This window comes from Schistocerca americana, chromosome 3 (genome assembly GCF_021461395.2).
Source record: "Schistocerca americana isolate TAMUIC-IGC-003095 chromosome 3, iqSchAmer2.1, whole genome shotgun sequence".
Classification (NCBI taxonomy): Eukaryota; Metazoa; Arthropoda; class Insecta; order Orthoptera; family Acrididae; genus Schistocerca; species Schistocerca americana.
In genome coordinates, this window is record NC_060121.1 from 561723635 (window position 1) to 561739598 (window position 15964).

Genomic DNA, 15964 nt, shown 5'->3' on the forward strand with positions numbered 1-15964 from the left:
GCAAAGCACACCGGGCTGCAAGAATATGCGAATGGTTTTCTGAACAGTCTCCAATCCTATTACATCTCGACTGGCCTGCAAAATTGCCTGAGTTGAACCCCACAGAAAATCTGTAAGACACTTTGGGCCAGCGGGTAAAACGTCGAGATCAGCGTCCCACCATGGTGGAACTGCGCTGTAAAATCATAAGCGAGCGGCTTGACCTGGGTGGGACATACCTTTCCGAACTTGTGGACTTACTTCCTAATCGAATTCAGGCGGTTATCAACTCCAGGGACGGAATTACACTCTAGTAAATGATGCTTCTAACGTTTTCTCTTAGGAAGACTAATTTCTTGTCAAGTGAGCTTACGTCAGTACCAACCATGGCATACGGAAGTGAGTAGTGGATTGTAACAAATCAAATAAACGAATAATACAAGCATCAGAGAAAAGTAAGTAAAGAAGAGTAGTCGGATGCACACTATAAGACACGAGGAGCTTAAATGAGCAGATTAAGGACTACAGAAACAACTGGAAGGATCAAGGCACAAGAACGGAAGTCAACAGAATACCACCGTTAATTATCTGTTACTACCAAATAGGCAGAAGGTCTTAAGTATGACCGAGAAAAAGGTGGAAGTGTAAGTAATTTCAATTAAGACAGTGTAACAGGTAAATGCCTAACACACACAGAAAGAAGAAGACGAAGAAACAGTATTCCGACCTCCGCAGGAGGTTGGAGATCCAGTTGGCTCGGCCAAGAATACAGCAGACTGGTACGCGCCTGGCATGTGGGCCGCACATGCTTCATTGTGGGCTGTGGTGCGTGGGGAAGACACAACACTGAGTTCAGTATGGTGGGAAGACAAATAGGCGATCGCTAACCGCAACTTGGAAAAAAGCTCTACGTTCGATATCGAACGGACGAGGGTGCCGTGAATGGCTAATGGTTTTCGGGACAGCGTACTTTAGGAAGCCACGGAAATTGGGACTGGTGATGGCTTCGTAAACTGAGATGCTGGTTACCAATTAAGTTCTGCTTGGGACCCAGTACTGACGACAGTGCGCTGCGAGCGGTCCCAGCCGAGAGACATCCGTACTGACACACGAGGTAGAGCCTTGCTGACCGCACCGGGACTTGAACGCGGCCCTTCCGCTACCACCGCCCGCTCTGGAGCGGGGAGTAAACGCGGACCGCCGCGCTGTATCGCTTATGTAAGGATACCCAAGACACCGTCTCCAGAAGATAACGGGAGTGTCACTCATCGTAACGTCGCACCCTTTGACGACTCACTCGGCTAGAAATCTGAGAGCTTTCAGTTGGTTTAGCGTCCCGAGATAGAGAACAAAATGTTTACATGCACAAATCGTTTTCGTAAAATTACAGGATCAGCTATGCATCTATGAAGAAGTCGTGAACCCATCTAAGGAAAAATGTTAGAGTGATGACACATTGTGAACACACAATCGCCTTTTAAATTATGTTAGAGAAGTGCAAAATCTTAGTTAAATCTGTATGTCCAGATAGACAACCGAACCGTACTCCTCCAAAGTGTGACCCCAACGAACAGGAACGGATGCAGCTTCAAGTTCTGATCGAGAATACAGATTTAACCTATCAGGAAGCTTTGAAAAAACGTTCACTGTGCTTTAGAGCAAATGATTTGTACCTAAGTGTCCATCAGATTGACATTATCAAATGCGGAGACAGGTGATTAACTATGCTAACAATTGCTCATAAAAATCCTAAGTCAGGATCGGAAAAATAGCCACGCGCTGGTTTCAGCTCACTGACGAGCCACCTTCAGAACAGTAACAATTATTACTTAATTTAGTGTGTACGAGCCAGCGTACAAACATAAGTCGTCATGGTTACATAATGACGCTTTTAGTATGTATATGGGAACAAGTGTGGTTCAGATCAACAGATTACGACGATGTGTAATGCCTGGTGGCTGACATAGAGATATAATACAAGGCGATTGACAGTGGTAACAGCTGCTTTGTCCATGTGTGGATGTAAGTAAGGCGTATCACTCGCAAAGCTGGCTTCAGAAACAAGGAAGTACCTGTGTTACGGCCGTCAGAGAACTAACCTACTACATTATGTGATCAAAAGTATCCGGACACCAGGTTGAAAATGACTTAGAAGTTCGTGGTGCCCTCCATCGGTAATGCTGAAATTAAATATGGTATTGGTCCTCTCTTAGCCTTGATGACTGCTTCCACTCTATCAGGGATACATTCATTCAGGTGCTGGAAGGTTTCTTGGGGAATGGCAACCCATTCTTCACGGAGTGCTGCACTGAGGAGAGTTATCGATATCGTTCGGTGAAGCCTGGCACGAAGTCGGCGTTCCAGAACATCCCAAAGGTGTTCATAGAATTCAGGTCAGAACTCTGTGCAGACCAGTCCATTGCGTTATTGTCATGTAACCACTCCGCCATAGGACGTGCATTTTGAACAGGTGGTCGATAGTGTTGAAAGATGCAGTCGCCACCCCCGAAGTGCTCAACAGTGGGAGCAAGATGGTGCTTACAACATCAATGTAGGCCTGCACTGTGATAGTGCCACGCAAAACTCAAGGGGTCCAAGCCCCCTCCATGAAAATCACGACCACACCATAACACCACCGCTTCCGAATTTTACTGTTGGCACTACACACGCTGGCAGATGACTTTCACCATGCATTAGCCATACTCACACCCTAACATCGGATAGCTACATTTTGTACCATGACTCATCACTCCACACAACGTTTTTCCATTATTCATCGTCCAATTTTTACACCTTACACCAAGCGAGGCATCCTTTGGCATTTGCCGGCGTGATGTGTGGCTTATGAGCAGCCGCTCAAAAATGAAATCCAAGTTTTCTCACCTCCCGCCTAACTGCCATAGCACTGGCAGTGGATCCCGATGGAGTTCGGAATTCCTGTGTGATGGTCTGGATAGATGTCTGCCTATTACACATTACGACCCTCTTCAACTGTCGGCGGTCTCTGGCAGTCAACAGACGAGGACTGCCTGTACGCATTTGTGCTGTACGTGTCCCTCCACGATTCCACTTCACTATAATATCGGAAACAGTAGACCTAGGGATGTTTAGGAGTGTGGAAATCTCGCGTAAGACCTATGACACAGGTGACACCCAATCACCTGACCACGTTCGAAGTCTGTAAGTTTCGCGGAGCGCCCCATTCTGCTCTGTCACGATGTCTAATGACTACTGAGGTCGCTGATGAGGAGTACCTGACAGTAGGTCTCTCACATTCATGTGTTACTTTCCGCTCTTTGGGGAAGTGTTTTGGGGAGTTTGTAGCCTTGCAGCTTTTCCTCCACTTTGTACTTGTGTGTGCTTATTTCTGTGATTTTTAGTTGTCTGTGTAATATGATGATTGTTCTGTATGTGTCCGGTACTTGCCTGGGGTTGGCGGGGGGATTGATATTATTGGGGAAGGAAGAGGATCAAGAACTGGATGTGGGGATTTTCTCTTCGACTTAGTCGTCGAAGATCGTCATTGGGCGTTTGCGTTTGTCGCGGGACATGTCGTACCGACCTAGGGAGTGGATGAGGACGTTTCCTGACCTGGAAGAGCTTTCATAGAAGGCCCTTGCCAGATCTTGGAAGCGCTCTTTTAGGAATGGGATTTCAATAGCAGAGTGCAGATCGTCAATAGGGAATCCGATGGGTAGGCACAGTGCCCTCCTGACGGCCTGGTGCTGCAGTCTCTGGAGTTTGTCCAGGTGCTGCTTCGCCATGTATCCCCAGACAGGGCCTGATATACATTCACACCCACAGAGTTGGGAAGGGACCTGGCTGAGTTGAGGATTGGGTATAGGATTGGCATTCTGGCACTGACCTTCCTGTGAACCTCATCTATGTGGGGTTTCCAGGTAAGACGAGAGTCCAAGGTTACGCCAAGGGGAGTTGGGTTCTGCGCCAGGGGAGATGGGTTCCGTTTAGTTGGAGTGGGGGGGGGGGGGGGGGGGGCGTTGAGGAAGACCGCACCTTCTGAACCTCCGGGTGATCAGCATTGCCTGTGTCTTTTCAGAATTGATGGTAATGCGCCAGCGACGGGCCCAAGTTTCTGTGTCATCTAAAACCCTTTGTAGCCTACGGATGACCAGGTCCTTATTCGCATTTCGTGTGTAGAAGGGTGTGTCGTCTGCGTACTGCGCTGTGTGCACTAGGGGGGCCATTGGTGTGTCCGCAGTGTATAGACTGTACAAAACGGGCCCCAGGACCGATCCCTGTAGCACCCCAGCACGAATCGCCTTTTGGTGAAGGTGGTGGTTTCTACTTTGACAGAGAAGTCCTATTTGTCGCAAAAAAGTCGCAAATTTTTGCCCAGTGCTAGGAGGTTGGGTTGTTTTGGGGGAAGAGACCAACCTACGAGGCCATCGGTCTCATCGGATTAGAGAAGGATGGGGAAGGAATTCGGCCATGCCCTTTCAAAGAAACCATCCCGGCATTTGCCTGGAGCGATTTACGGAAATCACGGAAAACCTAAACCAGGATGGCCAAACGCGGGAGTCCTGTTCGTGAGATAGCTTTCGATCTGCTTAACTAAGCTCCCGGGAATTCTTGTTTGTATAACTTGTAGAGTAGCCCTCTATGTCATACGGAGTTGAAGGCTTTGGCTACATCTAGTAGTAATATCCTGCAGTAGCCTCTGTGGTTGAAGCCCTCTGTGGCTGCTTCAACCACTCCCATGATCTGTTGTGGGGCAGAGTGGTTCTGCCGGAATCCGAATAGGAAATCCGGCAGAAGTTGCTCTCTGGTAATATGATCCTGTATGGGTTTTAGCAGGAGGCGCTCATAGATCTTGCTGAGAGTTGGCAAGAGGCTACTCGGCCTGTAGCGCTGCGGGAATGGAAGGTCTTTCCCTGGTTTGCATATCGCGACCACTTCCGTGTGTTTTCAGCAAGCTGGGAACTCTCAGGAACGAGTAATCTCGTTGAAGACGTTCGCGAGGTGTGTGATCGCCGAGGGTGGGAGGTTTCTAACTGATTGGTGACACTGTCGTGTCCTGGCACCTTTTTTGTGAGGAGAGACCTAATTACTTTTCCCACGTCCTCGAGGGCGAAAGGTGTGGGTTCGGCCCCTGGCTCCTCCTCAGCATCGAGGAAGACGACAAGTTGACGACGGACTACTTCTTCATGCTCTTCATCCTGGAGTTCTGCCGCTTGAAACTGCTTCTCGAAGGAGCCGGCGACGGCGTTGGCCTTTTCAGCGTGGCTGTAGGCCAGACGCCGCTCGCCGTGCAGTGGCGGCATCCTAGTGCGTCTTTTTGTGAATTTGTTGGTTGCTTGCCATAGTGTGTGATCGTCTACTTTGAGAGCTGTGAGGCGGTTTTGGCGTTCCTGGTTTCTGTGCTCATTGAGCGCGACCTTCAGCTCTCTCTATAGACGATTGAGCAGCCTCCTGGTGGCCTGATCTCTGGTGATCTTCCACTCTTTTGCCACTCTGTTCTTATGTCGAATCTGAGCTAGCAAATGTTCCGGGAGCTGTATTTGCGGGTGCGGCCCGTCCCTTTGCGGCGGCGTGACCTCTTCCGCTGCTTGCAAGATGGAACCTGTTAGATATTGTAGCGCTTGTTCTGCTGTTTTGGCAGTAGGTGGTGGAGCGCGAGCGATATCGGAGGCGACAGTTTCTCGATATCGCTCCCAGTCTGTACGTTTGTAAGACGTCTGGTACCGTGGGAGCGCTACCCATTCTCCCACATCGATCTCTAGAATCACTGGGTTGTGGTCAGAGGACATTCTGTTGACTGTCCTTGCGGCCACAAACCCTGCGATCCTCCTAGTGAGAGCTATGTCTAACACGTCGGGCCTACCTCCATTTTTTGGAAAGTGTGTGGGCTCGAATGGACCCCTTGTTTCGAAGTGGTGGTCGCGCGCTAGTCGTTGCAGTTTGGTGCGTGCTCTGGAGGTTGCTCTACAGTTCCAATCTGGGTGTTTGGCACTGAAGTCACCTCCTATTATGAGTTTGCCTTCAATTTGCCATAGAGCAGCTATGTCTCCCTAGATTGCAACGATTGTTAGTAGTCCAGTGGCAGTGGTTACTTCCACCGCCACTGCTTCAATTTTATTGGTAGATGGTAAGAATACCTGGAGGTGGGAAATCCCTCTTTTTATGTAAATGACCACTCCCCCACCATGGGTTGGCCTGTCCTTGCGGTAACTAACGTAGCTGGGGACTGTCGTTTTTATTCCCGGTTTTAGGTGGGTTTCCCTCATCATGCATATGTCGATGGAGAACTTCTTCTTGAGTTCTCTGAACTCGACCTCTTGATTAACAATGCCGTCTGCGTTGAAGACGCACATTGTCAGACCCTGGATGTATGGTCGTCTATCCATGATGGGGTTTTGAAACTACAGAAGAAGTCGCAGAAGGAAACGACTGCTGGGCTGCTGCCTGAAGGGCAACGAGGATCTGTGTGTTCTGCCTGCCTGAATTCCTTCATCATTTCCATGATGAGGTTCATGGTCTGGACCATAATGCCTAGCACCTGATCCGAAGAGTTGGAATGTGTGTGGGGTTCCCTATAGCTTCCTCTACCTTAGTGGACCTGGTCGTTATTGTTGTTGTTGTGTGTTTCCCGGTGTTGTTCTTGTGACTGTGTTTGGTGTTGTGGTGATAGGACTACGTTTTCATAGGCTCTCTAAGGAGAAACCACTTCTGCACATGTTGCGCTCGGTGTATCCGGTCTTGGTTTTACCTAGCCTTGTCCGTGTGTGTTGATGTGTTTTGTTTCTTTGGGTGACTGTTATAGGTGGTGATGTTTTGTTTGCTTGTGTGGGGGGCGACCTTGGCGCTCTTTACCTGCTGTGCGTGTCTTTCGTGGACCTCACAACCTTGGTAACCCACTGTGTGGTTTTGAAACACAGTGGGCACCTTATTTGCGGGTCCGTGTGTTTTAGTGTGCAGGACCCTGTGTCATTGGCTTCGGCGCACTTCCTGCATCTTATTGGCAGTAGGTGGCAGCACAAAGCATCTAATATGTTTTTGGTGGTGTCTCCATACTTTTGATCACATAGTGAACTTTAGTAGGTACATGACAGGAAGAGCGATTCACCTCAACAGATTATAACGTTTTGTAATGCCTGGTGGCTGATAGACACTCAGTTAAGTAATAATTTTTATTGATCTAAAGATAGCTCGTCAATCAGCTAAAACTAGTTATTAATAAAGGTTTTTCTGAGCTCAACATTTACGATTTTTATCCTTACATATTAATCATGACGCCTATAATGAACTAGAGCTTCCACTACTCATGGTAACCGTTATCCTCGGCGACCTGCTCATACTACTCATTTCCCTTCCATAGTTGTTTGCTTAAGTGAGGCAGTTGCCAGCTATCGACAGTTTGTTTTCTGCCTGACTGTAGACATTAATCACTAACCAGCTGGCTCAACTGGCTGACTGCACACACTGTCGTCGAGACCTCGGTCAGACATCTAATGGGCCTCACACTATGGAGGCTTTCACGACCGGTATTGTCTTCGCTTAAAACTTCCAGGCTGATAGGCCGTGGTCGATATATAAAACTCTCCCCTGACGTTTCGTCTCCGAGTGCGGGAAACATCCTCAGAAGTAAAGTGGCGAACTGCAAGGAGAACTCGAGGAAGCGCTAACTATATAGGCAGTGCAGAGGGCACCACTGTCCATCACACGGCGTCGGCTGTGAGACTGTCTCTGGTAATGCCAACATTCTCGATTGAAGGTAATCGATCGTCACGCTTCCGATGCAAGACTGACATTCAAATTTTAACCAGTTTAGCACCTTCCTCTTTCCTGTTAAAATTATTACGGTGTTTATCAATCTCGATAGCCTCTCTATACATGTGCGCGTAATAATGTGCGGTTTAAGGTGTAACGCTCGTCTTGTTTAATTTTATTTCATGATTACCTTCTTGGTAAACATGTTCTGCTACGGTCGATTTTTCCGTCCGACCCAGGTGGCAATGCCTCCGATGTTCAACAAGACGGCTGTTAACGCTTCTCTTTGTCGTACCAATATAAACCTGTCAGCAACTACAAGGAATTTTATATACCCCCGGTGTAGCGAAAGGATGTCGTGTATCTTTTTCCGGTCTTAAATATTCTTTTATTTTCCTGATGGGTCTGAAAATAGTTTCCACGCAATACTTGCTTAACACTTTCCCAATGCGATCTGTGACGTTACTAATGAACGGAAGGAAAACCTTGCCTGGGCGGCTGTTGTTCGTCGCTGCTCCTGATTCTCTGCCTAGAGCGAAGTGCTCGATTATCTCCTTGCTAGAATAGCCATTCTTCACGAAAGTTGATCGTAGATGTTCAATATCATTTTCTAAATAAACAGATTCACAAACTTTGTACACCCTGTCTACCAAGGTTTTAATTACATCTCTTTTTTGTCTTGGGTGGTGATTTGAATCTTTATGCAGAAAACGATCAGTATGCTTGGCTTTTCTATACATCTTATGGCCCAACGTTCTGTCCCGTCGTTTAATCACAGATACAACCACAAAACTCAGTTGCCCATTAGTCTCAGTCTCCATACAAAATTGGGTTTTCGGATTAATGCTGTTTTATACGTCGACCACGCCCTATCACCCCGGACGTTTAAAGTAAACATCTAACGGAGCTGTTTGAATACTGGCCACGTACTTACGGCTCGCATGACGGTCATGGTCCACCATCACACCCTCTTGGCTCACTAGCACACGACTGTTGGCTATGTACTGTTTATTTTGACCAATCTGGAACTTGTTTCAAGATTTGATAAACGTCGGCATGGACTCAATAGAAAACTGAAATGAAAGACATGTGACCCTTGCCGACCTCGGTGACCACGCGGTTCTAGGCGCTGCAGTCCGGAACCGCGCGACTGCTACAGTCGCAGGTTCGAATCCTGCCTCGAGCATGGATGTGTGTGATGTTCTTAGGTTAGGTTTAAGTAGTTTTAAGTTCTAGGGGACTGATGACCTCAGATGTTAAGTCCCATAGTGCTCAGAGCCAGCCACGTGATCCTTGCAATTGTTAGGTTCAAATAAATGAAAAAGGTTCCAACCTTAAGGCGACTTCTGAAAGTGTTGTAACAGCAAAATAATAGCACTGTGTTCCTGGTTTATTTCCCTCTGAGTCCAAACGGTCGCATCTTTCTGCATATAGTTTAACAATTGTAGCTGTTTTAACACATGTCTTTTTAGCCTTAACAGAGACACAGGCTTTATGTAACTTGTTTTAAGCATCTATATAGCGATCTGAGTTTGGATTTAACTTTTCCATTTTACTACCTTTTTCCAAAATATTTATATAAACGCCACTTATCTCAATACAAGCAATGGCGCTAAGAAATATGTATTCATGTACCCTGAATGTATTAAAAAATGGTTCAAATGGCTCTGAGCACTATGGGACTTAACATCTGAGGCCATCAGACTGAAGCGCCTTGAACCGCTTGGCCACACCGACCGGCCCCTAAATATAAACATCATCATAATGTCTACGAATGCTCAAGGCATAGAGTTGCTGCATCAATAGAGCATCGGTGCGCTATTCTGATAGATTTAAACAAATATACGCGCTTAATTATTTGCCATAGACTTAATTCGTTTAGACTTGACAAAATGCTGTCAAATCACTTTCACGGTAAGCTACATTTCTCTTTAAATTAAAATTACCTTTTATCGTGTCCTACCCAAACTAAACTATTAGTGTCATCATCAAATCTACAACCATATCTTGAACTGAATACAGCTAGATTCTCGTAGTACCAAGAATTCTTTCCTGGCAGTGAATATGGTTTTTGAGACCTACTGAGTATCGTCCGTACTGCAAAAGACAATTTTTTCTCTTTCTTTAAATTAACGCATGTCTTTATGATAAAAAAGTACAGTTAAAGTATTTTTTTTTTTTCAAAATCATGCCGAAAAAGCATTCTGACACTCTACACTGATCTTTGTTCACCCGATGTCGTATAACGCAGTTGGGGTGTGCGTGACAGGAAGTTTGTGATGGAAGTTAAGCGAGTGACATGGCTTTCATCGAGCAGTGAAGTTTGTAATGAATTAAACTTAGTCGAGTATGAAATGAGTGGTAAATGGAGCTCTCGCGGCTTCCCGCGTGCCTGGTTCTATTCAGATCAACGCAGCCGCTCTCCACCGTGCCTCGCACTTAAGCTTAGAGAGAAAGTAGCACTTCCAAATTCATGTGACAGCTTTTGTGGAGGCTACGTCTTAAGAGCAAAACCCGAGATGAAAAGACCATGCTTCCAAAACGAGCCACAAATTAGAAACAACAAACAATTATATTACTGATAAAAAACACGATATTTTTTCTACTTTTTCCTTGTTTAGTAATGGTTTATAAGGACACAACTGGAAAAGAAAATTAAATTAAAATAACTTTATCATGGGGTACGCGTAACAGGACTACGGTCCCATACTCAGAACAAATGTAAAGCTAAAAATACGATTAATAAGTACCCTTTAGGAGCTACTGAACATTCCTGGTGTCTCGTTATATGGCTTGTGTAATTAGACCTAGTGCTTTCCTGACTTTTCACGATGTAACACATATATCATAATGGGATTGCCTGAAGCTACGCGTTCCACAGTCATATTCCATTTGAAGTCTCTAAGCTAATCAGAAAAGGCATTAAATACCTATGTAGAGAGCAAAGGATCACTAGAGGGATTAAAACGTCTTGGGGGAAGGAAAAGATGAATATATCTTTTGGCATGAACAAGTAGAGATCTTGCAGTAGCTGAACACTATAAAAATTATTCAAAATTAGTAAGAGAAGTTATTAAAAAAATTAAAGAACGTGCCCATTACGTCAGAAATCAGTAATTCCTTCAACAGTCTTAAGGCTGTGTGGAATACAGTCAAACAAGAGACAGGACAGCCGGCCAAATTATAAGATAAGGTCAGTATTGAATTAAATGGAAGGGCTGTATATAATGAGTCAGGTAGAAAATGAGTTTAATAATCATTTCTTAAGTATAATAGTAAATATGGAGGCAAATGGCTCGAGAGAAAAATCACGGCAATATGTTGAGAAAGCGACACTCATAAAATTTAACCACGTGAATGTGTCACCAACTTCCCCCTCTGAAAAAAGAAAAAATTTGTATTCTCTCAAAAAAAGTTCATATGACTCATGGTGTTTCAAACAAAGTACTAAAGATATATCCAGATATACTAAGACCTATCTTACTCAAAATATGTAATGCATCACTAACTGAGTGCATTTTTCTACAGAGACTAAAATATGCTATTGTTAAACCCCTCTATAAGAAAGGTGGTAGGAGAGATGTCAATGACTACAGCTCTGTTTCACTATTTACGTCATTTCCAAATTTTCTGTGATGGTGATGTATTCGAGAATAGTGTCTAACCTGAGCAACAATAATATCCACAGCAAATCATACGTTAATTTCAGAAAAAATGCTCCACTGAGAATACTATTTATACGTCCACTCGCCAAATTTAACAACCATTAATAACAACATAGGTGGTTGGTTTTTTCTGTGACCTATGTAAGGCATATGACTGTGTGAACTACAACATCCTCCTAGATAAACTGAGATTTTGTGGAACTGATTGTATAGACACCAGTGAATATTGTCATAGCTAACCAAAATAATGTAGAAAGTTATACTTAATAATCCAGTCAATGTAGTCATGGGAGACTATTCTGACTAGGGACAGATCACGTATGGCATTTCCCAAGCTTCAATCTTAGGTCCACTGTTATCCTTTATACATGTAAACGACCATCTGTCTCATCAGTAACAACAACAATTAGCCATTTTAGGTGATCATTTTGATGAGAATTTGAACTGTAAAAACCAAATTTTGGAACTTCTAAAACAACAAACTTCAACTATATTTGCTCTTCGAATCGTTTCAAATCCTGGGGAGAGGTAAATCAGTAAGTTGACATATTTTACATATTTTCATTCAGTGATGTCGCACAGAATAATGTTCTGGGTAGCTCATCTTCAAGAAAGAAGGCCATCAATGCTCAAAAATGTGCTGTAAGAATAATATGTCGTGCTCACCCTCGATCATCTTGTAGACATCTGTTTAGGGATTTGGGCATTTTATCCGCTGCTTCACAGTATATTCATTCCTTCATGGAGTTCGTTGTAAATAATCCACTGCACTTCCAAGAAGGACAAGGATGTACATTATTACATTACCACTAATGTAATGCATTAATACAACATTTTTGTAATGATTTTACTTCATATTTTCTTGACATTTAATTTATGTTACAATTCATTGAGTAAAATATAAATATTATAGTATAGAACTAATACATGCGCGAAAAGTACCCGCTGCATTACAATAATTTGTCAAGAAAGATTTTAAAATTCCTCTTATTGGCTGCAATACTGGAGAGATGATAAATTCCTTTTTTCTGGTTGTAGAGTTCGTTGCCTTCCACGCAATTGGATAGTACTTTGCGTATAATGAAGACTGTTATTTCACAGTTTCACGTTTATGAACACACTGTTACTTTGAAATCATACCAGTTGCTAGCCACAGTTTTAAAAACTCCACTGTGAAGCTGTCGTTTGTATACTGAGTAGCTAAAACAATTGTTTCCATGTGTCTTTTGGACGTAACTTCCAGATAATTCAGTTCTGAAATAAAGAGGGGAAACAGGATAAAATGAATGAGCATCCTGGGAAAGTAAACTCCTGCCTGGCATCATTACTAAAACAAGTAACCAGTGCCAAAGCAAATGCTGGCTCCCATAAACAGTTCCTAATAGTTGTCCAAGTCAGTATCCGTACGTATAAAGTGGATATTAAGATAAGTTTACGTCATATCAATACATATTATGCAATAAGCCAATAAGTATTATACCACAATATTTCCTGTTGGTTGTGCTCCAGCTTTCATTAAGCTCCGAAATGTCATCATTTAACACTGTGACCTACACATAAGCGTATATACAATTTCCAGTTGAATTCTTCTCACTGTGACTATTTTTTGATGTAATTATATTCCTCCATAACTTATGCTGTTAACACCAGATATGTTGGAAAGTGGTCTCTGATGGAAACAGGGCGCTTGTTAAAGCAGCTTACAGTGCTAAATATGTTATTTCTAAACTATGTGTTACTTTGTTATTGAATAGAATTTGCTTGCTTTTTGTGAAAAATAAGTTATCTTTCTCGTATTATGATCATAGAACATTGAGGTTGCTCTTCCATCCCACTTAGTTATAGCTTCAACAACATAATCTAAATCAGGATTGAGGAATAAATTAGTAATATTACAGTTATGCATGACACCTGTATGTTCTGTACCAATAATGTAGTCCAGCATAACACCACTGAACGACACCGATGTGTCTGTTCAGATAGATATAAGCAACTTTCATTTGTCAAAAGGCTGAAGCAGAATGGGCAGACGCAGTATGGGCTCCAGAAATAATGCGAACACCTCGTGAAAGGTCTATTTCACTTTCAGCACATTCCACTTTCTGACAACATGAGTGTTGGTTCACAGGCTACAGCGACCCGTACTGCCTGCTGGGGCTGACGTCACGCCGCCAGCTGGCGCCGCCGCACCTCGAGACGCCGGGCTCTCCGTCTTCCGGGTCGGAGCCGCCGTCACCAGAGCTGGTGCCCGACGCCGTGGCGTCGTCGCCCGTAGCAGTCGTGGCCGGCATTCTCGGTACCTCAGCTGTGGAACTGGCCAGGGGGCAGCACGGGGCAGGCGGCGGCTAAAAATGGCGACCTCAACAGGACTGCTAGGCCCACACATCGCTACAGTTATTAAACATACATAGCACCACTTATGGTGGCCAAAATTTGGATTCATTGATTGCAATTTCGATCTTCGTCATTTTCAAGCAGTTATTGTGTATGGAAGTATGTATGCAGGTGTAAATACAGCCATTGCCTCCATCGATTTTCAGTCTGTTCATTGAGCAAGCTGTGAAGGATATCAATGAGAAATTTGGAAAAGGCGTTAAGTTCATGGAGAAGAAATAAAAACTTTGAGACTAACCAGTGACATTTCAGCACTGTCAGAGACAGAAAATGATAGGGAAGATCAGTTAAATAGAATCAATAACATTGAAAACCGGTTGTATGATGAACATCAACAAAAGTAAAACAAGTTTGATGGAATGTGGCTATAATAAATTGGGCTACTCAGAGGGAATTGGATTTGTTTGGCTATAAAAAGGAGATGACATAAATTGCAGAGTGACAATAGCAAGAAGATCTCCTTAAGAAGAGAAATTTGTTGACACTAAACATAAATTTGTACGTGCAGAAGAATTTCCATAAGATATTTTCCTGGGAAGTAGCCTGGAACGTAAGAGAAACAGGGTCAATGAATATTTTAGACAAGAAGAGAATACAAGTTTTTTTGAAGATTATATGGGTTGATAGGATGAGAAATGAGAAAGTACTGAATCAGACTAAGGAGGAAAGAAACTTATACACTACATGTCCAAAAGGAGGGCTTAGCTGATAGGACACATTCTGAGGCATCAACAAATCTACAATTTGTGAATGGCGGGAAGGGTGGGGCAAAAAATTGTAAAGGGAGACCAAAGATTGACAACAATAAACAGATTCATATGTATGTATGTTGCAGCAGTTATGCAGAGATGAAGAAGCAATTTGGTAATGGCGGTAAGGAGGAGGGTAGGGGTGGGGGTAAAAATTGTAAAGGGAGACCAAACCTTGACAACAGTCAACAGATTCATGTGGATGTAGGGTTCGGTAGTTACGCAGAGGTGAAGAAGCTTGTGAATGATAGGCTTGCCTGGAGAGCTGCAGCAAAGCACTCTTTGTACTGAAGACACAACAGCCACAACAACATCAACAGGAGTGACACTGCAAACCTCAAACGACCACAAGCATTATTGTATTATGAGTGAGAGAATATAGAGATGACACTGCCATACCCAGATACCTGCCTCGTGAATGATCTATGCAGTACTTGCACTCATTTTAAGTTTAGGATACTTGTTATATTTGTGCATGCATGCACATTTTCATTTATGATATGTGGTTAAAAATGAAGAATGATTATACGTAGAAACGCAAAAAATAATAATTTTTGTAGCCATAAGTGTTAAATACTTGTTTTAAACCGACATGAAGGCTGTGGATCCAACCTCATCACACTACATAGTTGTAGGATTCAAGAGTGCACAATGGTAGGGTCGTAGGTGATGGACATGGGTTTTGTTTGCCCAGAATGTCAGTGGAGATTAGGGCAGTCTAGGAGTCAGTCATGTTAACAGAAACCTCCTGCGTAAATAGTAGCAAGACCTCCTATATGGGCGCTCAGTGATCATGCCAGTACAGAACTTCAGTGGATTTCCAATGTGAGAATGCTACATGAACTTCAAGAGTCACTTCAGGAGTCATGCCAATTAGGCCTAGATCAACCACGCTGGATTTCATTCAAGGCTACCGTTAATACAGAACTTCACTGAAATATTTAAAATTCTAGGTCTATTTTAACACAGAACATAAGTTTGGCCCAGGACAGGAATGCTAAGTTCCAGCAAGAATTACAAAACAATTTCTCAGTAGAGAAAGTGACAGATTCCCTAAGCACCAGTAAAGTTTGTTCTTAATGTAGAACTATAGTCAGGTCATCGATAGGACCTATAAGTGTCTGTCGTAGGTTACGTTAATTTGGAACTTTGATGGGAACAGTGGTAGGAGTCCTGAATAATAGTGAAAAGCCATGTTGCTGTAGGACATCAGTAAGGTCTGTAGATCATTGTGAATTGCATCTATAGGGACAATGGCAGGACTTCTAAGAGACAAGAGATCCAACGGTTAGATAGGAGTTACCTTCAAGCAGCGTTTCAAGTACGGAATGAAACAGATGATCGTAGATTTGTTAAATAGGTTATCATTATTTTACATTTAGGGTTACAAAATGTAGGGGAGAAAATTTGTAGAGAACAAAAAATACCAGTATACACATTGGGGATCAT

The 15964-nt window shown here is 43.6% G+C and overlaps 1 protein-coding gene across 1 annotated transcript in view; it reads left to right on the forward strand.

Moving 5' to 3' along the window:
* The first annotated feature begins 365 nt into the window (after window positions 1–365).
* LOC124606222 (BAI1-associated protein 3) overlaps window positions 366–15964 on the forward strand; it is a 514351-nt gene continuing 498752 nt past the window's right edge. The window contains exons 1-2 of the mRNA XM_047138196.1: window positions 366–378; window positions 13501–13668. Coding sequence (XP_046994152.1) covers window positions 366–378; window positions 13501–13668 — 181 coding nt within the window. The remainder of the gene's footprint in view (window positions 379–13500; window positions 13669–15964) is intronic.